Source organism: Chroicocephalus ridibundus, chromosome 4 (assembly GCF_963924245.1).
Source record: "Chroicocephalus ridibundus chromosome 4, bChrRid1.1, whole genome shotgun sequence".
Taxonomy (NCBI): domain Eukaryota; kingdom Metazoa; phylum Chordata; class Aves; order Charadriiformes; family Laridae; genus Chroicocephalus; species Chroicocephalus ridibundus.
In genome coordinates, this window is record NC_086287.1 from 5,433,546 (window position 1) to 5,459,786 (window position 26,241).

Sequence of the window (26,241 nt, forward strand, 5' to 3'; positions counted from 1 at the left end):
TGGGAGCATGAATTATACTAACTTTGAGGACTTGTTATCTAAACGAGCGGAGACCCTTTAAGCAGCACCCCGGGAAGCAATATGCAAGATTAGAACAGAAACACGATAATCCATTCGATCTTTTCAAGTAGAAAAATAAAAGCAAAATTTAAAGGACTTCTCATTGGAGACTGGGACTAAATTGCATTTCAGTCTAGAGGTGGTTTGGAAATGGCGTGAGGCTGAGGTGTATGGGCATCACTGTTTAAAGTACTGTCATATATTTGTTTTGATAATTTGATAGCTGCCATTTCAATTAAAAATGCCTCAGTTATAGGAAGTGTCTAAAACCTTGCTCCGCGCTAAGTGCGACTGTGGTTTTACTCACTTCACTCCAACACTCTGAACATAGTTTTCCTTGTTTCTCTGCTTTTGTTTACAGTATCTCCTCAAGAAGCCATCATATAATTTGTGCCTAACTTTGTATTCTTACAGTGGTAAGTGTAGTCTAGTTACCACCTGACAACAGTTATTAGAAGTTAGATGTGCTGTTCAACTTTGTGACTCCCCATTAATTCTCCTGTAACATCTTTATATAACCTTTAGATGATGTATTCTTCTCTTTCAACTAATGGGGAAATAGCAGAACCCCACTTGTCTATATATTATATATATAGCACGTAAATTCTTCAAAGCAGTATTCTCTCTGAAATGTACATAGTTGGGTTTTTTTTTTTTTTCCATTTAAAACATTTTCATTAAATAAACCAAAAACCCCCAGCACTTAACCACTGCAGTCATGCACACGGATGCAACATTAGATATGCAAAATGTGAGGGTTGGGGGGAGAGGACAATTTAGTAGGTGGCCGTTACGACATTGCATAGCAATAGGACGTTCTAAATCATTACATTTTAGGAATCAGATATAAGTGGTGATAGGAATGTTAGACTTAAATAATTTTGTTACCTATTGGGCAGAGTAACAATAGCGCTTTTTAAGAGTACATTTATTTATCTGAATATAAAATTAGCCCAATTTACTGTAAATGCACTAGAATGAGGGAGAAAAATATATCTTCAAGAATTGGCAAAACTGTAACCTTTACAATCTTGTTATATCCTATACATACAAATATGATATTTTTTAACAGTGATCAGTGTTCATGTAGTGTGTACTAGTGATGTTTTATGTCCCTATAAATATCTTATCAATCAGTGTAGAGATGGTGAGCTTAGAGTAGTGTAGCCTATTTTTTCCTTGCCCACACACACTACTGTAGTAGCCAGTAAATGTTCTTTCCTTTCAGGGGACTGTTTCTACCCCGTTCTTTTGTCTGTCTGTCTTCATATTACAGGGTCTCAGGTAAATCTTCAGTTAATGTGTGTCCGTAGATCAGCAGACGTGTTGTTCCATCCCGTCGAAGAAAACAAAATCTAAACCTTAATGTAACACTTCCACAAACTAACTTATTTTCTCTGTGTGTGTGTATATATATATGTATATTAAATATATTAATCATTTTGCTGAACTTCCTCTTTCACGGGGCAATTAGTGTTGCCAGTTCTAGGCACTGCTGGAGACCTTTAATCCTCATGCAGGACAAGCGAAGCGCCATCAGGGGTTGTCACTGAGCGAAGCGAGGGCAGATTTTGCACCATTTTGTGCTGGCCCCTGCATGTCCACTCCGCCACCTCTGCCAGTTCTCGTCTCGCTCGGTGGCCAGACCGGGACCCTTCTGTGAGCTTCTCTGCCTTAAAGCTGTGCCCCCTGGTTCCAGCTTTGCCTGCTATTTTAATCAGGGGGTTGCTATTCTTACTTCTGGCTTTTATTTTCCTGGCAGAGGCAGGTTCGAGAAGCCACGTGCTGTTTGACGTAATGAAGGTCCATAAAGATGAGAGGAAAGTTGGTCCTCACGTCTGCGTGGGGCTGAGGGGCCTTCTCTGGGTGAAGAAAGGAACCTAAGTCAGCACCTCTAGTGAGAATTATGTATTTTTATCAGGATAAATAGCTTCAGGCCTCTCTTTACCAATATTACCTAGCATCTGGGTTTTATTTCTGGAGTCCAGGCTAGTTTCTTTTCACTACTATTGTGATTAACAAAACAACTAAATCCATAGGTTTGTTCCTCTTTTTTAAAAAAAAAGAAAACACACTCAATCGCTTAACAGTTTTCTGAATCCTTTCACTTACTAACTTGTCTCAGGACATGCATTGGAACTGGGATTAACTAATTGCAATAAAATTACCTCGGTGTAAGGATGTCAGTTGCTGTCTACCTTAAGTATAAAAGAGGTGTCGTTTGAAGGAGTACTGCTAGGTATGATACCTTTCCTTTGGCTGGGATTACCAAACCAGAATGCATATGAAAAATTGAATTGCTTTCCATGATTTATGTAATTAATCTGCTTGCTTTTAATTTAGATGTTGTTCCTGTGCCTGCTAAGTCATTAGCACAGGATTAGGCTTGACTTTGAAACTCTGAACACAGATGATAGCGATTTTGTTCTAGCTGATATTTGTCTTCAGCTTTGACCTCTATTACTAGGCTTGCACAAACATTTGGAGAGGGGGGAGAAATGAATACAGAAATCACAGAAGACATGATGTTTTCACTGTATGTTAAAAGCAGATTTTTTTTTCGCATTAGGCTTTTTTAAAGTATTTTACTTGCCAAATCTGAATGTTGAGATTAAATTAACCAGCAGTGTCTTCTTTAAATGAGAAGTAACCTTGAAGTTTGGGAATGCACTTCATTTACCATGTTCTAGGAAAAGTTTGCATGTACTTTGATAATTTTCTAAAAATAAATTTAGTAACTAATTAAATACCAGTAAAGATCTTTAAAAAAAAAAAAAAAGGAGGGGAAAAAGCCATATTAGTAAAAATGTGATGTACGTACTTGCAGATCTATCTATCTTGTGAGTAAAAAATGTTCAAATTTGGTGAAATTACTTATGTTGCATATTTTTTTCTTTGAAATGAAATTGAATTTCTGGATGAGCTGAGATGCATTATTGTATGCATTAAAGATTATTCTTAATGCAAATGCTTGCCATCTTCAAATTCTTTGGGTCTTCCTAGTGTTTTTAATATTCAATATTCCAAACCTGTGTTTCAGCTAGACATGGCAGCACTTTGTTTCCAAAAGAAGGGTTTAACAAAATGACCGTTAATTGAAAAAGACTTGGATTGTCTTTTTGTGATGTTTCAATTGGGTCAAAGTAGTCTTTCGATTAGGTTCTGTTCCACTGACCGCATTAGATGTGCCTCAGCATTGAAGATCATTGCCTCCGATACACTGTGTGGCTATCTCTTACCATGAAATCCCAATGCCTGATTTATTTTAAATATCTTTGGTCTTTTTGAGTATATGCAGAGTTGTATGGATAATACGATTTCTTGTTGCCTGTGTTAAAGCAATTGCTTATTTATGGCATTATCCTTTATTTATGGTTTCCTATTGGTTTCTTATTCTGCAGCTCCACTTTTTCTTGCAATCAAAGACAGGCTTGTAGGGATTGTGGGTTGCAGGCTGCAGAGCTTCGGCAAGTGGCATCCCAGAAAGTGTCTCCCTTCTGCTATTAACACTGTAAGAGACACTCGTTTCTTAGTTTGTACTTAAATGGTGTGCACGTAAAATATCTGTAAAATGGTCAGAGCTTGATATTCCGGAGGGACTCAGGTTGATGACTCGGGGGGGTAGGGTACGGGTATTTGGGGTTTCTGCCTTTGTCACCCTCAGGCAGCCTATTGCCAAAGAGAGAAGGTTTTCCTGATGGGTTTAACATAATGTGAGAACCAGGCTGGACCTTATTGTTTGCAATATTATTATTTGCCCATAATGTTTAAATACATCTTCAGGTAACCATTTGCCTTATAGCTACCTTCCATTGTTAGGAAATCTATTGATCGACTAAAACATGTTGTTATCTGTCATTTATATTACGTAGTATTACCTTGTAAGGTAGATGCTTAGCTGGTATAAATTGCTACAGCTTTGTTTGGAGCTGTGACAATTTACACCAGCTGAGAATTTGCGCCCTGTGTCCTATGGCACTTTATTATGGACCCATCGCTGATGGGTTAAATCTTAATTACTTGCGTAATGTCATATATAAATATATATATATATATTTACAGGCATTCTATGGGGTACTGCTGCCTATGGATAAAGATTTGTACCCTAACCAGGTCATTATAATTTTTTCATTAGCTATACGTGGAGAAGATATATTATGTTACAAAGGATGCATCATATATATCTCATGCAGTGCATATTATAATGCTGTATGTTATTAATTTAAGAACTCATTATTCTTGAGGCCCTACCTCAAATTTTGTATTTATGTGTACAAATGCAATTTATTGTATTATATATTTGCCTATTATATTTGGATGTGATAAATTAAAATTATTCCATAATGTATGGGCTCTAAAGACTCTAAATAAATGTCCAGTGTTTAAAACAGAAAATACGTCAGCATTTTTCTGGTGAATGAAATGTCTCTTTCTCCGCCGCCTCCTTCCCCACCCCACACACACCACAAACATCATTCTTACTTAACACGCAGCCTTAAGGTATCTGCAGAATTGATCCATTTGATTGTTAGAAACCTTGAGCAGCAACTGGAAACAGCCCTCTTGGGAAACAGAGATATTGCACAGCTGCAGAAGCAAGTATCAATTAAATGTTTGGATTCTTAACTATTTGAGTGCTCTGTAGCTTGTGGAATAATTGATTGCTTATTAGGGAACCAACTGGATTTGCTTAAATCCTTCTTATCCTACCAATTCAGTCATCCCAAAGGTTGTTGAACTGTTAAAAACAATAGAGGTTCATATCTGCTGGAGATGCAAATGAGAGGTGTAAGGGAAGGAAAGTGTAAGGACACCGTTCTGGATGTTATTGTACCTTTCATTTAAAGCTGAATTCCTGCAGTGTGGTGAGGGCAATGTGCCACACCACCGATGCGGTAAAGCAGGTTCTATCCTTCCCAGCAGCCTGCGATGGAAGTGGTACTGATACAGCCTGTTTTGCTGCTGGCACATGAGCCTTTGACAAGCTTTCCCCAAATACGAGAGCAGAAGTACAATGTCTGATCACAATGTGGCATCAAATGTGGTGGCACATAGGAGACGCTAGCATGGCGCCAAGAGCGTGGCAGGGATCTAGGCAAGGGCCTAATCCTGAAGACAGTTCAATAGCTATGTGGCAGGACTGTTTCAGCAGTTCTGGTAATCAGTTTCCTCCCCCCACCTCCCACCCCAGCCCCGCACGAAAAAAAAAAAAAGATACTTTGTGCTGTCTGTGAACTTGCGTTTCTCCGAGATATGTATGGTATGTGCAGCTGAAGGCAATGGCAGGACCTGATGATGGAAGACTATGGTAATTCTTTGCACCTATAAGGCAGTTTCATCTTGGAGAAGTCTGAAGTCACCAGCGAGCATCGTAAGAATCCTCAGAGGCAGGTAAGTGCAATTAGTCCCCTTTTCAGGAGGAAAAACTGAGGCACATGGAATTTGTCAAATCTCCAGTCAACCAATGTGAGTCAATGATACAACACATTGATTTTTGGGAGTAAGAGACAGTCTGTTGCTGTCATCATTAGGCACTACTGCTTTAAATCTTTAAACTCATGGGAACAGATAAGAATCCATGTCCTTTGAACTTGGGGGTATGGATTCACCCAGGCCATGCTTTAAACCAATGTATGTCACTTAAACGACTATAAAATGGGCACATCTTCCCTTGCAGTGCTGGCAGGTGCATTTAGTTTGAAATAATTTTACTCTTCTGGGTACTGAAATTCCTATGGCCAGGGTGGAGACTGAAGGGCACATCTTATACCAACCTAACAGATTAATCAGTTGTAAAGTTTAATTTGGATTTTGAGGTCTTCAAACATTAGCTAACTCTATGTTTGGGAATAATAATAAAAAAAAGCAGTAGGTATTGCTCCATGAGTACAGAAGTAGACAAATGATTTATCATTGTAAGGCCTCATTCTGGTACATTTGTCAGTTATTTATGTAATTATAAACCTTAACATGGATACTTTCAGCCTCTTGGACTGATTATCTAGTCCTTTACAACTATTTATCAGTTGGTAGGACGGGTATGGCATACGGTATTCCCCCTCTCCCCCCCCCCTTTACATCTACTCTTTTTCTTAATATTTAGGTGTAAGTGCTGTTAATTCTTGCCCCCTACTGGCTGCAAAGTAAACTTTGCCCGTATGGATTGCAAGTCTACCGTTCGAGCCAGGCTTTCTGGGGATGGGAGCCTTATTTGGGAACTGAGATTTTCTATCCCATGAGCTACAAAGTGTTTTGTTTTGTTTTTTTTTCATCTGGCAACGGAATCCACACATTCAGCTACTCTTAAAGTAATACTTAGCACTTTTAATTGCTTTTCTTCAAGGCAAAAAACCTTACAACTGCTCCGAGAGATACTGGGCCTAGTCAAAAACACTTCGTCAAACGACAAAGTGCCACAAGCTTTGTGGCTGACAGGACTAACAGTTTAACACCACACAGTTGGCACCATCACAATAATTTGGGTCAGAAATCAAGAAGCATTCAAGGTCCAACTGAGAGTGCAAGAACAACCTTTGACAGGAATATTATCTGAGCTGAAATCCAACTAGCTTGCCAGGACTAACGCTTTACTCTACTCTTGCAAAAGTGCCATCAAATTTTACTTTTTTTTTAATTGCGAAGAATGTTCAGGAACGCAGTTTTTATTCTTATCTGAATGTCACGCCTTTCAGCTATTTAGACTTCCAATAAGATCATATCAGAATATTAGATTTTTTGGAGATTAAGGAAGATGATTTGTTGCCATTAGGGAAGGTGTAAGAATAGTGTTGGCTGGGAGAATGGGATTTTTTGCTTTCCATCCACCTGCCCTCTCCTTTTGCAATATGAACAGCTGAAAATGCTTGTAAAATTACTAATGCTCTCCCAGTGTGTGATCACTGGGGCACGGAGCTGGACTATAGGAAGTCCCACCTCTGTGGGAGCAGCTCTGTTCAGAGAGCTTCCTACCAAGTTGCTTGTGTTACTTTTTGCAGTACCTGTGGGCTCTCTGGATGTTCCTGATCAACAGAATAAGAAGTCAGGAATGATGAGGGCATTCTTCACCCATGAGATTATTCAAGATGTGTTTGAAGCTGTGCTGTAGAGCCGCTAGCTCAGTGCAAATTTTTGTGTGTACCCAAAGTAAGTTTTTTAAAATAGCATTTAATCCAAATTTAGGTTAAGCTAATAACAGGTCTGTTTAAGACTCTATCTATGACCAGTTTAAATTGTATAGCCACTAAAGACTCTGCACCAAGTGGAAAATGGAAAACTTGAGTTGAATTGGATTCAGTTTTGTGTGTAGATAGACCCTGGTTTTACTACCAGATAAGCACAAACATAGCTAAGCTAATATGAATCGGATGCATAGACCTATTTCACATAAACAAATCTCTTCTTAAATCAGAGAGTAAATACTATGGAGAAAAATAATTTTATCAGGATTGGGGATAGAAGGGCGTGTCTTCACGTGCTGAGGTGCCATTGCCTCTTTTTCTTGTTGCTATGAATATATATCTATGTATACACACATATATTACATACCATGTTTATACTTCTCCCTATGCCCCATGGGTAAGAGTGGTGCTAATAACACAGCACCCTAAATAAAAGTAAGAAGATACAAAGTTATATTTGCGCAAAAGCTCTTCTGATACACTGGAGATAAATTACTGAGATGCTTTTGGAATGACCACCCCAGAGATTTCCTGGAGTGCATTACCTTGCTTGCAGCCAGGAACAGCTGTTTTCAGAGCTCTTACTAATGAAGTAATTAGGCAACCAAGTCATACTCTTTGCTCTTGATAATGTAAAGGTGTGCAAATGCAACTGCCCCCTAAAATGGCATGATTTTTTTGATGTCATCCTAACTTAATCCAAAGGTACAGCCAATTAATTACTTTACTTTTAAGATGGCTGGAATTTGCGTGGTGCAGAACCAAACCCCAATGTGATGAGAGGACGATCCTGGCTTTTCAGCTGAAATGGCTTGATTTGAACAGGGGCACATGTAGATCAGCTGGAAATCTCACTCTGCTCCTGTTCAGTGGGATGGGAACTTAATCTGGGGCCTAGAATCTCTACTTCAAATTTAAATCAGGTGTTCTAGGGGGGAAGAGTCATTGCATATAATGGATGCATGGGGTGGTCTGTTTCTTGCCAGGGATTGGGTCAAATTAAAGGCTGGAAGTAAGAAATATTTGAAGACAGGTTTTTAAAACAGCCATCTGAGCAGGTTCTCAGATGACTCACAAGTATTTGTGAGTCTTTACCTCCCTTTTACACTTTAGAGGCATGAAAGAGCAGTTAAGTGACTTGAGGAAGGACATGCAAGAAGCCTGAGGAATGGTATAGATTTCCGTATTATATCTCCGAACTTCTTTTTGTTTATTCATACCAGGCATAAATTATTGCTAAGACTAAATAGTTAATAAGGGTCGATGCTTACTATTTTTATGCCGACAGGGAGGCGGGGGTGGGGAAGCTGCACGCAGCCCCCGGCAGAGCTCCGTGGCCGCACCTCGCACCCACCCGGGGCTACGAGGACCCTTCGTAGGGGGATTCATCTTTGGGGGGGGGGGGGGGGCGGGGGAAGAACCAGGTCCGCTCCTCCAGCCTCCGCTCCCCGCGCCAACCGTTTATAGGGGGGCTCCGCGGCGTGGCCGTGGCCGGGCGGCGGCGCTGGCGAGGCCCGGGGGGGGCCGCGCGTCACGGCGGGGGGCGGGCGGGGAGCCCCCGCTGCGGGGGCGTCGGGGCCGCGCCTGGGCAGCGGGCGGAGCCGCCGCCGCCGAGTGCCGGAGCCGCTCGGCGCGTCGGAGGCTGCGCTCGGCTCCGCTGGGCTCCGGCGCGGCTCCGCAGCAGCTGCCGGGAGGGGAGGCGGGCGCCGCCGCCCGCGCCGCGCCGATGGGTCTCCTCCTGCTCCTCTGGGCGTGTGCGGCCGCCGCCGGGGCAGGTGAGGGTCCGGGGCTGCGGGGCCGGTGTCCGCCCCTCGTCTCCTCCCCGGGGAGAAGGGCCGAGGGCTGGGGCCGCCGCCCGGGTGTGCGCTGGCGGCGGGTGGAAAGTTTGCGGGGCGGCGGGTTGTCCCCGCGGCGGAGAGCGGGAGCGGCCCCGGTTCTGCCGGCTGCCGCCGCGGCGGGGCCGGGCGTCCCTCGCGGAGCGGGGCGCGGGTCTCTGCAGGGCGCAGCCCGGCTTGTCCCTAGCGGGGAGCCGCTCCGTGGTGCCGTGGTGTAGGCGAGGGAAAGTTTTCCGAGAGCGGCGTGCGGGGCCGGCCGCGCCGTGGGTCTGGGCGGGCGGTGCTGCCCGCGGAAGCGGAGCCGGGAGAAGCCGCGATACAGGCGGGAGGTGGGTCGCAGGTGCGTTATTCCTGCCGGTGCTGTGCCCGCTACGTGATTCCTCCAGCGTGTCGCGACCGAAGTGCCGTTTCTTGTGCCTTGTGGAGGCTTTGTTCTCTTTCCCCTTGCCCCGGGTACCGCTCTTCTTCGCTTGGAGCCCACGAGGGGGACGTTTCTCCCTAGTGCTTGTAGCTGTTCTCAAGGAAATTACCCAGCATGATTATCACAAGTGCAAGGGAATCCGTGTTTTAAAATGATAATTATTTTCGTGATAATTATTACCTGATCAAAATCCAGAGATCTGGAAAGGCATGACATAAAGAAGTTGGACGAAAATACCGCCTGTCCTTTTGGTAGTGGTGTTACCACCTAATAGCGCACACGGGCATTTGAAATGGTCAGTAGGACTCGAAACTCCACTACTTGGAATTGTGAAGCCACTCAGAAAGTTCTTTGTGTGCAACAATTGCCGCTAAAGCTGTGAGAGGACAGAGCAAAATGCCTCTCCTAGACCCTACGCTTGACCGTTTGAATGATTGCACATGGGTACGTGGAAATGAGTTGATTGTGTGGAGTGTGCTTTCACTTGAAGTTTTACCATTCCCAAATAGCACGTCACACACGAGAAAATTTTAAATGTGTTGCATATGTTGCATGGCTGGACATTAGCTAGATGGAGCGTGGCATGATTGCTGGTGCTTGGGTGTAAGTGATACAGGTGCAAGCAGAGAATACAAGCTGTCGGAGCTGTAAGGCAGAATTAATTTCTTTTAGGAATTTCCTAGTGACATCATTCATAATTATATGGCTTAATCCTCTAATCTACTGTAGTGCCTTCAGTTCACATTGGGCCAAATCCTGAAATGATTTCTATTCCCGCCCACCTGACTGAATCATTTGGAGTTTTGCTTGTGTAAGCCCCTGATTTAAGGGGAATGGCCCAATTACTTTAAATAGGAATTGAAAGCAACATCAGTCAGGATCGGGCACAAGCTTTGCACAGTTCTCCAGTGAGAGCGGACGGGTTGATGGTTAATTTTTACTTCAGAAAGAAACGGTATTTCCAGCTTCTTGTTCCACTGAAGACAGGCGGCATAAAATACTAGATGCAAATGTGTTTGATATGCCTGTGGTATTTTTCTGATAGACTGTGGGAGACCACAGGGGAAAAGGAGACTTGGTTATCATACTGAAGCTGCTGATTTGTTGTTTATTAATTATTAACTAGGCTTTTGAGTGCCTGCTGCAGTTTGAAGAGCTAGGTATTTAAAGCAGTGTAGGCTCTTGCTAAATAGCTGCTGTGACATTAGAAATAGTCTCTGTTTTTGAAAGCGTTTTAAAAGCTGGAAGGGGGCACACTGAAGTTGTCACACATGATCCTTCACTGGCGTAAATCGAAGCCTGTGGAGCTACAGTGATCTATACTTGTTGAGCCTCGGGTATTCAGGCTGGAATAAACAGCTTTAATAGAGCAGTGGAGCTACTGTGATTTATGGGAGTGCCTATACTTGCTAGATGCGGTTTCTGTCCTCACCCTGTTGATGTCTGTGGCAGAGCTTTCACTGACTTTAATGGGGTCAAGGTTTGTCTTACTGGACGTAGTTTGTCCTTTCCATTGAGCGAGTTTTAGTCCCTGCTCGACCTCCCTTCATATTAGTAGGTTTTCGCTGATCTGAATAGATCCAACCCCTTTCAAATGAGGAACAGCATACTCTGTTTTTGGCATGGACAGCAGATGCTGTCTTTCCTAATAGATAAGTTCACATGATTTACAGTGTACTGCTTTTATTCTGAATGAAAACCTTAGAAGAAATAACAAGTCCTCCTGTTTTTCTTCTAAAACAACCTTTGCTTTTATGTTTTTTAAATTTTTGTTTGTTTGGGTATTTTTTGTTTGTTGTTGTTTTGTTCCCCCCCCCCCCCCCCCCCGAAAGGCTGCTCCCTGCATATATATATGTGTGTTTGTGCCTGGAGTTTGTAGGCTGCAGCCCTTTCACTGAAGAGTTGCTGTAGGTTGGGAACCGATATGTAAATAAGTTCTCTCCTGTTGATCAGTTGGTCCGTCAGTGTGCACAGCGTCAGTTGTGGTCATTCAGTGCTTGAGTGTCTAGGGTGAGTGAAGTCAAAGATAGTAGTAAAAGCCTGATGATGTAGCTGATTATCTGGGATGTTTACCTTTGGAGAAGTTTGTCTGGTTTCGTATTCTCTAATTTTGATTTTCTACAAAAGGGTACTTACACACGCATCCTTACAAAAGCACTGTGTATGTCTTCACTTGCATGTCAGCACTCTTGGAGCTTCAGTTCTGCCGGTGCCTCTAGATCTTAATTTTCTTTGTAGAGTAAGGTTACTAGACACCCCCTAAAGCTGTCTTTTCAATATTTTTTACTACTTTGCCCCTTGTGCAGTAGTATCCTCTGCATTAGCACATCTAACCTATTCCAACAAGTTTTAATTCTTGAGTAAAGGGAAGGAGAAAGTGCCATGGTACAGATGATTTATGAGTAGAATACGTAACTACTTGTTCGTTCTGTACACCTCAGTAATTTCTTAGAGCCTTTCAAAGAATCAAACTAAAGTATTTGCTGCTCAACTGATCCAGAAGCACAGTCCTGGAATAAAAAATGAATCAATTTAGACCTGAATGTAAAGTCCACTCAGTGGAAATCAATCTGGATGTGCTTAACAGGTAATGTCCTTGCTCTACGGAAGTCAGTTGGACTTTTACCATTGACTTCAGCTGCGTCAGGATTTAATTCTTGGAGCCTGTTGCCGTTACTAATGATGTTAGTGAAAAACTTCATTAGGAAAGTGCTTGGATCCCACATGAGATAGTTGACCTATGTCTCAAGCACAGATCTCATGCCACACTTCTTATGTTGGGAGAGACACCGTGTTCAGGCTGGCCTCTTCCCATCCCTAGAAAAAGGAGATGTATTTAATGAACTTGGTGTGCCATAACCACCAAGTTGCCCTGAACTTCTGAACATAGCAATTTCAGACTGCTTGAGTGTGTGTCTTTTCTGTCAATCCCATCAGGTTCAAGGAGTGCTCAGTCTTTTCCTGGGCATAAGCCATTTCTAAATTTTAGGTTTAGATTTGTGCGTCTCCTGTAGGTGCTCCTGCAGACCAGAAGGCGCTACCGTGGTTCAGGTGGATGGATGTCTGCTGTTTGTAGGTAGGCTTTGGCACGCTTCACAGGCACCGTCCGTGCTGAAATACGGAGGTGCGCTTCCAAAGCAATATCAGACAGTTCTGTGAGGCACCCAGAGCTCTTGGATTACTGGATGGCGTCTTTTGCCCTGCTACCATATCTCGTTTATCTCATTTTTTTCCGGTCGGGCAAAAAGATTACATTTAGACTAGGAACTGTGGGGCCTGATCTGCAAGTCGCAGCTAGGTTTGAAATGTGAGAGGAATTTTCAGTTCTTGTGTCTCCTTGGAAATCGTGTAGCCAATAGATGAATGCTGTAAATCTCTTTCATCTTTTTGTATAGGTGGTTATGCTTTTATTTATTTATTACTCTTTAGCCTTATGAAGATACAGGATTAATGTATCTGTTTTAGAATCTTTTAACTTGTGTGTATTAAAATCTGTGGAAAGGAAATAGTGTAATTGAAAGAATTGGAAAAGTATACCTTCTCTTTCCCACAGTGGAGTTACTGTCTTACAAGTAATTACTGTGTACAGTGTGAGTGTGAAGGTACTACAAATATCTGCACTAGAGATTCTTCTTCATTCTTTTTTTTTTTTATTGCTTGATTTGAAATAAAAATTGATCTGACCTTCTCTCTGTTTCTTTCTCTGTGCCTCCAACAGCTGTAGGATTTGGAATGGATCCTGACTTACAAATTGATATCATCACAGAACTGGATCTTGTGAATACAACCCTTGGCGTAACACAAGTGTCAGGACTACACAATGCCAGCAAAGCATTTTTATTCCAAGGTAAGACAAACATCCTCAGTTCTCTTATTTTGCTTCTGCCTGCTTTGATGCCTAACTGATTTCCTGCAACGGTGGTCTTACTTAACTGTTGCTGTCTTTTATTTTTAATTTTTGGAAATAGTCCTTGTTAATTTCCTGAAATACATATTGTATTTTTTTTTTTTGTGCGCTGTCAGGTAGTTGAGGTTAGAGATCTTTAGGGAAGTATTTTTGTGTAGGCTTTCAACACTCCCCAATACTTATTTCTAACTAAATATGTCAAAGCGGTTCCAAGGCACGGACTGAGTTGTATTCTTGTGTACTGTCTCTCTGTGACTGTAGACATGCAGGGACACACACAGCTGAAGCTATGTAACTATGAGAACGCGTTTAATGTGTTTACACTGGTTAGTAACATGTAGCAAGTCTTTCATCAGCTTTGTGAAAACTGTTAAAGTGAGAAAATTGAGCAGTATTGCGTTTAACTGTCCAAACTGAACACCAGGTACAGAATAGGTCACTTTGAATTGTGATTTTTTTTTTTTTTTTTTCTTTCAATATTCTAAGATGAAGTGTTTTAAAATGTTGTGGGGTGGCTTTTTTGGTATTTTGAGCGAATGAAGTTCTGGATGAATTAACAGGTTTTACCATGGACTGAAGTAATATCCAGATTAAGAGACAATGTCCCATGTGGTGGAAGCACTGAGTTGCTACAGTATGCTAATTAGGCGAGAAAGACATTGACATCAATTGACATTAGCATGCACATTAAAGCACAGTTAGGAACATTTTTATTGTGGAGACTTCCTATGTTTGTTTTTTCTTTACTGTGCTTTACTCTGTGCTGAAGTGTGCGTGTTAGTGTCATTTTGGTATCTGTCCTCTGTAGCTGTTTTTAGAGGCAAACAGCTGTGATCTCATCTAGCTTTAGTTCTGGATCTGCAATGCTAACTGACTTTATTGTAAGAAATAAAAGAAGCAGGTCCATAATCTTAGTTTACCTGGCCAAGGCCAGTTTAGAAGCCAGAGCCGGGAGACTTCTGGAGGCCTTCTCAGGATTGTTAGTCATATTTCCAATGTTTTATGATACAGTGATAGCATAACTTTTACTGATTCCCAGGTTAATGTCTAGAAGAAGGGCACTAATTTATTCATTTAAAGATATCAGTTGTTTTTCTTCTGATACACCTGACTCCAGGTTTGTGTATTACGGACAAACAATATTAAAGTATGGTCATTCCTCTAAGGACTGCAATGGCCTGGCAGACTTAAAATACTTTGGTATTTCCAATTGCTATTCCATGCAGCTAATCAGAAACACACTGATGAACTGTCATGGTGAGTTTTCACAGACTGGTGGTCAGAGCTGCAGGGAAGAAGACTGAGATATGTTTTTCAGGACACCGACTGAAACCATTGATACTGAAAGTAGCTTTAAAAGGCTAATGGTGAAGATATGGATATTCAGTTGTTTTTGCTTTGGAGGACTCCACCTGTAGTTTACAAACTTAGAGAAGACTGGTATAAAAATGGTAGAACTTGTAAAATTCACATGAGCACATAAATTGGAAGATGGGAAGCAATGAACAAAAAGTCACTGTGCGAAGTGAATAAACGATTCAGTCTGTAGTTAGGTAAATAAAGTTTTTTTTAATTCCCATAACAGAAATTCTTCTTGCTTATGCACACAGGAATAGCTCTGTGCTTGGATATCGCCTCTAGTTTAAAACTTCTTGGAAGATGGCTGGGGAAAAATTATTCTCTTCAGTTAAGCTCATCAGCCCTTGGGCTGGGAGAAGACTGAAGACCTTTGGTCTATTACTCCATCCTGAGAGAGGTCTGTGAGGGGTCTCTTGCTGCTGCTGTCAGACGGGATGGAAGTCTGAAGCCACGCTGTTGGCTTCCTCCCTTCTTGTTTATATCTGTTATTTGTTAAATGTCAGCAGTGTGTCGGCAGCTGTATGAATTCCCTTTTACTAACAGAGGTGACTTACTTTACAGCCACAGTTTGGCGGTGTGCCAGGTCCTTTGGCTGGAACCAGGAGATACTTAATTTTGATTTTTATCTTGCCGTACGGTAAAACTGATATAGAACTCAGGGCAACGTATGGGCAACTGCTATGTTTAAGTTAGAAATAATACTTTTTTCCGTAAAGATTCACAAAAAAAACCTAGCCAACGTGACACCCCCTGGGGGAGAGAGGAGACTGGAAGTTAGTGCTTAATTTCAAAATTACTGTATCCTCTTGGACCACATATTCCAGTCTCCAAGATGTGGTAATTTCAGCAAAGCTTTGCTTTGATTAGTTCTTACCATATGTGAGTAGTTAACGCACGCTGTGCCTTGTGGTGCCATGCTGGTCCGGTGTTGGCTCTGGGCAGGGGAGGACCTCACCTGGCAGGCTGATTGCTGAGCATGGAGTCCCATTAGAAGACCTCTTTACTCGTGTGCTTTGACCACTGAGGATTCCCTAGTTTAGTAAATGAGAAGAAGAGTTTATCAGTGTGTTCTTTGGTGTGTGGTTTTCATAGGGACAGTTTTGCCCGCTGCCTTTGGCAGTGTCCTTACAGCAACGTAATAGGGCTCTGAGCTTACACAAAGGTTCCCCGTGGATCATTTTCTGTCCTGTAAGATGTATTTTCTAAAATGGCATTATTAAAGCTGTTGATACCGAGAGTGTTTCTTGGTGTGTCCCTGGAAGTCTACATCTTTGAGGTAGAGAAATGGTAATTCTTCCCCAACCCAGACAGTTATGTATACCGCTGTAGTGAAAATATGGATTGTTTTCCTAAGCAAGATTCTTTTTCTATGAATTAAACTCTTTGAAACCGAAAGCTCTGTAAGTTTCTGGCATTTTTTCAGTTGCATTTAGAGGCAAAAGGGGGGAAGGAAGAAGGGCGATGATGGGAAGACGTGCACAAAAGAAAGAATAATACTATTTTTACTTAGATTTTTGATCAGTGATGTTAGTTCTCTTACCTTAAGTGACATACTGTTTGTTACAAAGTTTCTGGGGAGTGATGTCATGATTTGATTTATCCTACAGAAAACGTAGAAAGACTCTTTTCCCTGGAGAGTTAGCAATTTCAGTCCAAGACAACCTCAGTGAAGCCAGTGGAGTATTCTGATTTTATAATAATATTGGCAGCAACAGCTGAAACTCAGATTTCCAAGTGAAGCGGCTTTACAGGCAAAGAAACAAATTCGGCTCCATTGCAAATTGTGTGACAGCATGATAGAACCAAAGTGGCAATTGAGAGATGTGGGTTGCCTTTGGGCAAGCAAATCTGTTCCTAATTCAGAAAAACGTAGAAACCTATGATTAAGTATAGTCATCTGAGGGGTCCTGTTGGGCACGGACTTCGATTATTAGAGTATTTCGGATAGATTTTTGATTGATCAGTTCCATTATTTGTGTGTTTCAGTTCCATTTTCTGTGAAATGTGGATGAGGGAATCCAAACAGCAGTGTAAGTGCTGCCAGTGTGAATTAGATGAAATGTAGATATCTAACTTTCAGTTGCAATTCTGCAGTCTAACTCTTAAGATCCCTAGCATTATGGTGTCTTAATTATTTATCTTTTATTTATTTATATGAACAAGAGTAGGGGGGGAAAAAGGCTTTGTGTGGATTGTTCTAGCATGAAGGGACAAAGGAGGGGGAGTGGAGAGCCTTTACTAGAGTGCTCTTGGGGAACTGGGGCACCCAGGATCCTGGTGTCTGATCCCAGATCTCCTTATCTCCAACCAGGATTCCAAAGAATTCAAGGAAACAGTTCTGGGGGTGCATGGGAAATCTACCTCAAAGAAATATATTGAAAATATTAATCATCCACCTAATGCATTACAATAACATCTTACAAACGTTGCATGAAAGACATCTGTAAATAGTATCTTACAAACATGACAAAATGATACTGAAATTCCTAGAACAGGATTACAGTATAAATTTTAGCACATTAAGAAACACTGAGCCGTGGCTCGATTAGTGGGGCTCAGTCCTGTTCTATGTCTTGGATAGCAGGGAAGCAGGGCTTGTTTTGACCCTGTAGGTGGAAACCTCAGCAGGATCTTGAGTTCAGTGGCAGGGAAAGGCTGTCATTATAAATAAGGCAAGATGAGGTGCTTAACTGGTTGTCCTGTTTCTAGGTAGACTGAGCCCAGTTTTTAGCCTAGCTATTACATTACGTGATTACCTCAACCAGTCTGACTTTTGTCCTGTGCTCAGTGCTTGTTGGGGAAGTAAAATTTTATTCCTTTTACAACCTGTCAGCTATGCGCATTTCTTCTTAATTCTTCTCTCAACATCTCTTTTGAACTAACAGAGGCTTAAAGCCTTTACTTGTAAAGCAGTTGCTCCAAGAAATTTATTAACGCTTTGCTGTTTCCTTTCCTAACAATCTGTCAGTATTTTTCAATTTAGTCTTTAAATTGGAAATGGTCTTTTTACTATGTATACTATGTATAGCACTCAGTAACTCAGACCACAGAGTAGTGTTAAAAGTGTAGCTATACGTAGTCCTTTCTTCCTTGACCGTTTCTTTAGTTGTATTAAATGACTGCTGGATTTGGATTTATAAGAAAAACAGCTGGCCTGTGGCTCCTGCAACACAGAGCTTGGTCATGCCCCTTCTTCCCAGTTTGTACAGGTGACTGCCAAGTTCTTTTCTGTACAGTCGCGGCTTCACCAGGAAAGGTAAAAGAAGAACATGTATTTAAAAGCACAGAGAAAAGCAATGTTTTTTGTGAGAAAAGAGTGAATCTTGTTGAGTTCCTGAAACAGAAGGGCCATGCTGCTTCAGGCCAAAACAGAGAGCAAAGCTGCAGTTCCAAGGGAGTAGAGGTGACTCCCACCAGACTCACTTGAGCTTCCAGATGTGGTACATCCCTCTCTGTTGGTGTTTCCTCTCAGTATGTTATGGATCCTGATTTTTTTGTTTTTTTTTTTTTTTTAGACACCTTCCTCCTTGACTTGCTAATCCCTCGCTTAGAGAGTAGAGGTGTTTCCAGATCCCACTCTAGGAGTCCAGGTCCTAAAAGTCAGCTTTTGCAGTACAAAGTCTAAGGGATTCGATTTTGTTGTCAAGAGTGGGCACATACCCTTTACATCAGGAACGTTAGCTGCGCTTCTGCTAGGAAAGTCTTCGGGACGCACTTGTTATGCCCTGGCTATGTGTGTGGGGCAGTAGCTCAGCACCAAGCTGTGCTCAGTAAATTCAAAGGCTGGGTGAGTAGGCTGCTGCCTTCATTTGTTAGCATGTGAACGTCTTCTCACCCGATTCTCGGTGACCTTGTGCGATGGCTGAGGTTTTAATCCACTTCAAGTGTTAAAGCTCAGTTATACCAGCGTAAGGAGCAAGGTGTGCGAGCTGCAGAGCGCAGAAAAGAGCCGGGGACTGAATGAGAGGAAGCAGATAACGGTTCAAGGAGGAAACATGCAATTACTCTTCTGGGGGTGGACAGCAGGGAGGCCTGCAGTGAGGAGGAGAGATAAACTTTAATTTGAGAGTTCAGGGCATCGGTCCCTCTTTACACGAGATAATGCAATGAGAGTCATTGCTTTCTGTGTGATCTCTCCTGGTATGTTTATAGCAAATATTAAGTGTAAGCAGTGTCGTTTTTACAGAGCAGAAACCTTACAGAAGCAGAAAAATTAGGAAGAAGGCGCACAACATGGGTGGCTTGAAATCTGTGTGCTGCCTTCAGTGTTGTAAAAGAGAGTGGCTCTAGTACTTTTTCCATGTCTAGTGGTACCTGAATACCCTGTCTTGGATGCTGGGAGGTTTCAGGACAGCAGTGGTGCAGAGCCTCTGGGCACGTCTCCCCGGGCTGCCAGCGTCCTGCTCCTCCACATGCTTGGCACGGTCGGCAAAGCAGACAATGCCCCGTGTGCTGTTGGAAAGGAAAGGAACTTTTTGGGTTTTTTTTAACAGATACTGCCCACCTGGGCTCGCAGCTGCTTGCTTGCTGCTTCCCTCCAGCTGGGTGAGGTTTTTTTGCCCTTTTGCCATATGGTTTCCCTGAGGCGCCAGCAGCCAGGACGAGGCGCCCTGAGGTGAGGTGGGGCGGTTGGAACTGGCTGGAACCGGCCCTGTCTGGCCTGGGGCAGCTCCTGTCTCTCCTCACAGAGGCAGGGCCCTGCACCTCACATACAGGTATATCGTCATGGAAACTCTGCAACCTCCTCAAACTCTTCAACTTTTTTTCTTTTTTGAAAAGGCTGGAGTGAGGGTTTTTCTCCCCCCCCATTATGTGCCCTGTCATGCAGGTCTGTGCTGATTTCCACAAGGGCGGGGTTAATTTGGGGTTTTACTCTGCGTTGCCTGTGGGGATTTCTGGGACCTCGGGAGGGAAAAATGTCATAAAATTAGGCCTTTGTATGTCATAAAATTGTGCCTTTGTGTGTGTAAGCAAAAATAGTATCTACGTTTGAGGTGTGGGTCAGCCTCTTGCCCTGATCATGAGGTAACATTTTTGGCGTTGCTGCTTCCTTGGTGCTAAATTTTGACCATTTCCCTTCTCTTTCCACGGAGATCTCCCTTCTGAAATCCTGCTCTCGCAGGGTGACAGCAGAATTGGTGGTTTACTTGAAGCCGATCTGCTTTCAGGGCTTGTTGGCTCTGAAGGCAGTGAGGGGCACCTCTGCTCGCCCATGGTGGTGGCTCACAACCATGGCTTCACGGAGACGGTGGGGACCAGGCCAGCATGACCAAGGTTTGTGGGGTGGTGACAAATAGGACCTGTCTGTTCCCTTGAACAGAGCGGGATCCTCGCCCACTGTCCACATTCGTCCCTTGGGACGTCCCCATGCTTTTACGAGCTCCATCTTGGCCCTTAGGAGCTGCAGCCGCTGCCCACCATCCTAGAAAGGCGCCAGAAAGTTCCCTCAGTGCTTTCAGCCCTTTGTACAGCCCCTACAGAGCTGCTCTGTAAAGCACTGCTAAAAGAGGAGTTAAAGATACTGACAGCTGGCCTGGCTGCACCCAAGAGGATGGAGGAAAGTGTGACTTCTCTGGTGGGGATGGTTTCTGGGCTTGCATCCATCAGCAGGATGCAGAGCAAGGTCTTGATCTCTTTTTTGTGATCTTGCGTGCTTTTCCTGCTTTTCCCCTTTCCTTCCCAGACTTCTGTGGAAGCTGGAAAGAAGAGGGAAATGAAACTGGAAATTTAGGGGCAAGGAATGGGTACATAAAGCGACAATAATATAGTTGGGATGAATGGGCTCCCCTGAGAGCCAGGGTGCGATAGAGGCTGGTGCTGGGCAGTGGATGGTGAGAGGCAGTCAGATGAGATTAACTGTGACAGGCAGGGCAAGGAAATGGAGACTTAGAGGGGAGAGAAGAGACACAGCTGTGATGAGAAGCTGGAGGCCAAGAAGGAAGCGGGTGATGGCTGGGCAGAGAAGCTGTGACAAGGACGATATAAGGACTGTGACTTGGAAGGGAGTGAGGTGCAGGGATGAAGAGCATGGTAAGGGGAGCCATGGACAGCAGTTGGGAGAAGCAGGCTGGAGAGAGAGGCAAGGGGATAGGGCCTGGACGGGAAACTCGAGGACTGCAGTCTTCTACAGGGTGGGTAGGACTGGGCAAAGGTTTTCTTACGGTAGAGGCAGCATAATAGGGAAAAGCACTAAAAGTTCAGATTTGGTAGTGCTGCAAAGTATCAGTGATGTGTGGAAATTTTTAACAAATATTTTTGGAGGACACAACTTGGATAATGTGTGGGGTTTTTTTTTTTATTAGTGATTTAGAACGCTAATTTTGCTGTGCTTTGGTTGTTCACCTGTAAAGTTGAGGTACTATTACCCTTTCCTCTAACAGTGGTGTGAAAGAATTAATTAATATTTGTAGAGGTCTCCGATACTGTGCTGGAATAGTTAACTTGGTCATAGTCTGTTCTGTCTTCAGAGATAGATTCGAATACGGTAGATTCAAGGTGAGCCTTGAACAATAAAAATAAAGCAAAAATCCAGATCCTTGTTTGTTAAGTAAATATTTTTTGCTCTTTGTTCTTTACTTTGTGTACTGACTGAGATGGGGGGCACCTCTGGAAAGCTGTGTGATCCTCTAATTAAGAACAATTAGGAATGGTGTTGGAATGCACATCCCTGGAGGGCTAAGCAAGGTTTGCCTGTGAGACTTTAACCCTAACATCTGTCTAACTTATCATTTATATTTGTTTTATAAATATAGCTAATGTTTTAATGTGTTTTGTATGCACAAAGTAACTTTTTTTTTCCCCAATGAAATCATTAGGCTAAGGATTTTTTTTTTTCCTTTGCAAAACTGACCATTTTCAGAACAGAGGAATGATCTGGAGTTGGAATAGAATGAGCTAGGAGGGGATGAGTGAGATGAATCATCTTCAAAGGAAGAAATTAAAGATCACTTGAGACATAATTATTGAACAATGCTTTGAGGCTTTGAAGATACATAAACTACTGTTAACTTTGTCAGTTCCCAGCAGTAGTTTTTAAAATACTCATATATAGCCATCCAGTGTTGGTTGTTTTCACTCTTGTTCAATATTAGAATTATGTTAGAAGCCTGTCTAGGATTAAAATTTATCCAGCATATTGATGTGAAGGTATAATTTGTAAATTCTTGCAGAATTTCTCGTTCCATATCCTCTTGTTTCGAACACGCCTATCCCCCCCGCAAAGTAAGTGTAGACTAAAATAGAAACCTAGTCACATTAAAAGACAGTGACCAATTTCTACTTTTTTTTTTTTCATCCTGAATGTTGTCATGCTGCCTTCTGTTACTTGACATTTTTTGTGTTTCCTATCATGTCTGTAATGATTAGGAAAGAATTCTGAGCACACATTGCCTCTGTCCTTGGCAGTTATTTTTGCTTTCCTGGGAGACAATAATTGTGCTACTTGTCTATCTTCATTGCCACGGTGGTAAGTACGGGTGGGGGGGGAAGTGGGAGAAGCACTTCAGTATTTCTGTAGTATGCTAAAGGCCTTGAATGCTTCTGGCAACCTGTTGACAAATTCCTGTAACGAAGATAAGAAGAAAGGAAACAAAAGGTCTCTGCTCTTCAGTGGGCAGAGAGGGGGATGCAGAAATTAGTTTCTGATACTGCTAGTAAGTGTTGCATACTTCCACACCATGTGAGCATCTTGGTCCTTACAATGAAAGTAAATCAATTTAGATGAAAATAAGAATAACCGTTTGAGTTTCTTGTATCTTCATCAGAACAGAAATTGTCTTTTTCCTGCAAAGGATTTTGGCAAACTGATACTCTTAAGTCGTATCATACTACACGTAATCAGGTTTTATTAACTTCTTGTTTAGCAAACGAGTATTAGACTGGAGTAAGAGTATTGTTCTACGACGTCTTGTCAAGCAGGTCCGCGTGCTAGTCAGAGCCCTGGGAAGTTGAGGTGAGACAGAGTTGGTACTTGAGTTGTGCTGCCTTGAGGCGAGTCCCTGCAGAGTGCTGAGCAGCCCTGGGTGGAGAATCCTGCCCAATCAGGGCAAGTCCCTGCACCTGATACTGCAGGTCTGGGTCGCTGGGCAGATGCTGGGGTAAAAGAGAGCAGAATTAGAGTGTTACTGCTGAGTTAAAACTGCTTGAAATGCAGAGCGAGGGAAAAGCGACGTTGAAGAATTGGGTTCTCACTGTTAGGCACTGAAACAAACTGGCCCATTATGGCTGGTTTTGATCCCATGAGGGATCTCTTAATTTTCTAAACAATTTTAATAGAAATGCGTTAATATCTGTTTGATAAGAATATTTACACTCATCCTACTTGATTAAATTACTTCTAAACAGAGCTATATCTTTTGCCTAAGAAGAAGTGGTGTTATTTGAAATTATTATCACACATTTTTAAACACATACAATGATTTTTTTTTTTAAAGATTTTGTACCTTTAAAAAGTACACAAAGGCAGATATAATCAGACCTAATGCAGGAGCCAGGCACGGACAATTTCCTGTGGTGAAAAACCCTGCTGTCTTGAACTACCTATCAAGAATAAAAATTAGATGCTACTTCAGACCTCAGCCTACTTCTATGCCAAATTCTAGATTAATCTTGCCACCTGCAGTGTGGGTGTATAAATGACACGAGGGGGACATTTTTTCTCTTATTTTTCATTTTTGCCACATAAATGGTGTGAAGTAATCATGTCGTACTGTGCTGGTTTATGGCATTATATCATGTGATTGCCCTGCCTTTTGTGGCCTATTCAATGATATAAAATGCAGAACATTAGACTTTTTTTAATAGAACGGACAAAAGAATTGGTTTTGGCACCTGATGTCCACTAAACCATTCATCTAAATCAGTAGTTACATAGGTTGCATACTTGCTAAAAAAGCAAAGTTGGTTCTGTAATTCTGACAACAGGGATCTGTGAATCACTATTTTTGAGCAATAAATACTGTAGCTGAGCACTGGTGTTTTGGCTTCCTAAAAATCTCTCATTGCAGTCTGTCCCCTGTCCTCCATGCTTGTATGAGAACATTTCTTACACAGTTCCAGCTGAGTTTCCCATTGGCCCTCTGTATTATAAATAGGAAAATATAGTATAGGATCACTGTAGCTGCACTGATTATTTTACGGAGTCTGTCCTCCCCTTGCACATATGGGTGACTCCTCCCTCTGAAGCTGTGAGTTTTCCGTTTGGCATCAGTGGAAACAGATACCTCCTACAGCAGAGAAGTTTGTGTTGTAAAGCTTAGTTCTGAGTTGTGTCCCCCCTTCTTGTCTTTTTTTTTTTTAATTTATTTTATTTTTTTTTTTTAAAATCTTTTGTAAACTGGAAGGTAGCAAAGATGCTCTGAGTGCAACATGTATAAAACTCGATCTTGGAGGTTAAATACTCATTGCTTCTATGATGAAAGACTACCTACAGATGGCATTCAGACCTGCCTCTGCTTCTCTCTCTCCACTTTGGCTCATTGTGCATAACAATGTTGAAATTTTAAAGCCTATTCTTGGGGACTGGGGAAAATAACAAAGCCAAGATGTGTGGGAGGAGAGTGGGGTTTGTGCATGTGTGTCATGATTTTTCTTGTTCTGTGGAGGTCTCTATGGATGTTCATCATGCTGTTTGGAAAATGAAGCAGCACAGCCTTAAAACATGAAATCTGTAGAATAATTCGGTAAATGCCGATGATTTGGAAACCTCATGTACTGCACTTTATCTCAAGTCTTCCTTTTAAGGGAATCTACTGACAAGTTGTGGTAGGAGGACTCTGTGCGGTGCTAGGTACAGTAATCTTATTAGGGAAATGGTGGAAGTTGTTTAGCTTTACTTTGTTGTAATTAATTATGAAGCCAGAACAAAATTGAATTTCTTTTTTGTAATAGTATTGCCCACGCATTTAGAAGTCATGGTTGTGTGTGTTAGCCTTTTGTTCTCTGATGCTGGCAGTGCTTTTAAGGTTTTTTGATGTCTTGTGAGTACCAGCTTTCAGATGGGATAGTCTGCCTTTCTAGCATTATGCCATCCTAATTGTTTCAAAATGTAGTCATTAAAAAAAAAAATAAACATTATTGCTGGTGTTATTGCTAACGGCAAGAAATGCAAAAAAGGGGCACACATGTGGCACTTCTATTTAAATAAAAGCTTATTTTCAGAAACAAAGGCTTATGGAGCAAAAGGGACCACTTAGTACCCCAAGCACGTTTGCTGTTACGGATGAACCCACAGCAATGGATGCTATCAAAGTTGTCATATTTTATTCATGAGTTGTGGTATGCTTGGGTGAAATAAGAAAAGCGATGCTCCAAATCATAATTATGGTGTAAAAAGATAAAGCAGTTATTATTGTGACATTTTTGAAAATTCTTAAATCTCTCAAATAATTCATATAATACTTGCGGGGAATGACTAAGTATGTTAGCTGTATTTGTGATTCTTTGTTGGGGTGGGGTGTGGAACACTTCACAAATAGAATTTATACATGTTTTGGGAGAATACATAAATGTGTGCTTATGTGTGTTCCAAGAAACAAAGACAACTAGAATATTGAATATAAACGTAAAGAGGCTGACAGCAGAAATTATACTTCAGTAAAGAAGGGCTTTGACAAATGTATTATGCCTCATGGTATTATCATGCAGTTAATAAATAAAACAGACACCCGGGATTTAATTTGCTTTAGCAATAACATAGAAGTGATTTTTCTGAGGGAAAGAAAACAGAAGGGAGAATTAGTTCGTGAAACACATTTGTTTAATGAGTGTACAAACCATATATAGAGAATAAAGAAAAACCATAAGATTTTAGTAATAAATGATCTAAATGCTTTAAAAGTAATAAACTATTTGGAGCGCCAAGTCATTGGGAGTTTTTGAACCAAGACAGCACTTCAGCGTATGCTTACTTTGAACTTTATGGATAATTTCATTGCCTTTAGTTGGATTATTCATGTGATAAAAGGCTTTACTGAACTGGAAATTAAAACCTTTGCGTCAGTGTAGCCAGGTCTGTTAGCTGCCGTAAGTAGCATTAGGCATTATAACCTCTCTCTGCAAGTGAAGAAACTGAGTCAGAAGTTTCTGTTTTGCTGAAACTTTCCTGTTAATGAACTATTTAAAACTGGTATTTTGATTTACACAGTTAAGAATGCAGGTTTTCACCAGGGAGGCAAATTCTGCTTTCTGTGTGGCTTCGCTGAAGTTAGACTATTATTTTCAACAGAGCCAAAATAATTTAGACATTCAGCCTCTCTCCTGCTTCAGTGGGATCTGCTACTTAAAATTACTTTGAAAATCCAGGTTATGGGTTACTCGTTGACTATACGTGTCACATTCATGTTAAACTTAGGAATCCTAAAGCACTTCAGAAGTACTTGATATTACTATTTATTTGTAATACTGTTGCCATAAAGTATGAGCAGCATTTATTATTACCTGAAAGAAGGAAGAGTGCTAAATGAGAAATCAGAATTATTACAT

The 26,241-nt window shown here is 41.8% G+C and overlaps 1 protein-coding gene across 5 annotated transcripts in view; it reads left to right on the plus strand.

Annotated features, from left to right (window-relative positions):
- Positions 1-8,784: 8,784 nt before the first annotated feature.
- Positions 8,785-26,241, plus strand: part of NELL1 (neural EGFL like 1) — a 293,137-nt gene continuing 275,680 nt past the window's right edge. For 4 of the 5 annotated variants that reach the window (XM_063332728.1, XM_063332731.1, XM_063332732.1 and 1 more), the window contains exons 1-2: positions 8,785-9,013; positions 13,213-13,341. In XM_063332728.1, coding sequence (XP_063188798.1) covers positions 8,965-9,013; positions 13,213-13,341 — 178 coding nt within the window. In that variant the 5' untranslated portion in view covers positions 8,785-8,964. The remainder of the gene's footprint in view (positions 9,014-13,212; positions 13,342-26,241) is intronic. The other variant, XM_063332729.1, reaches the window with a different exon arrangement.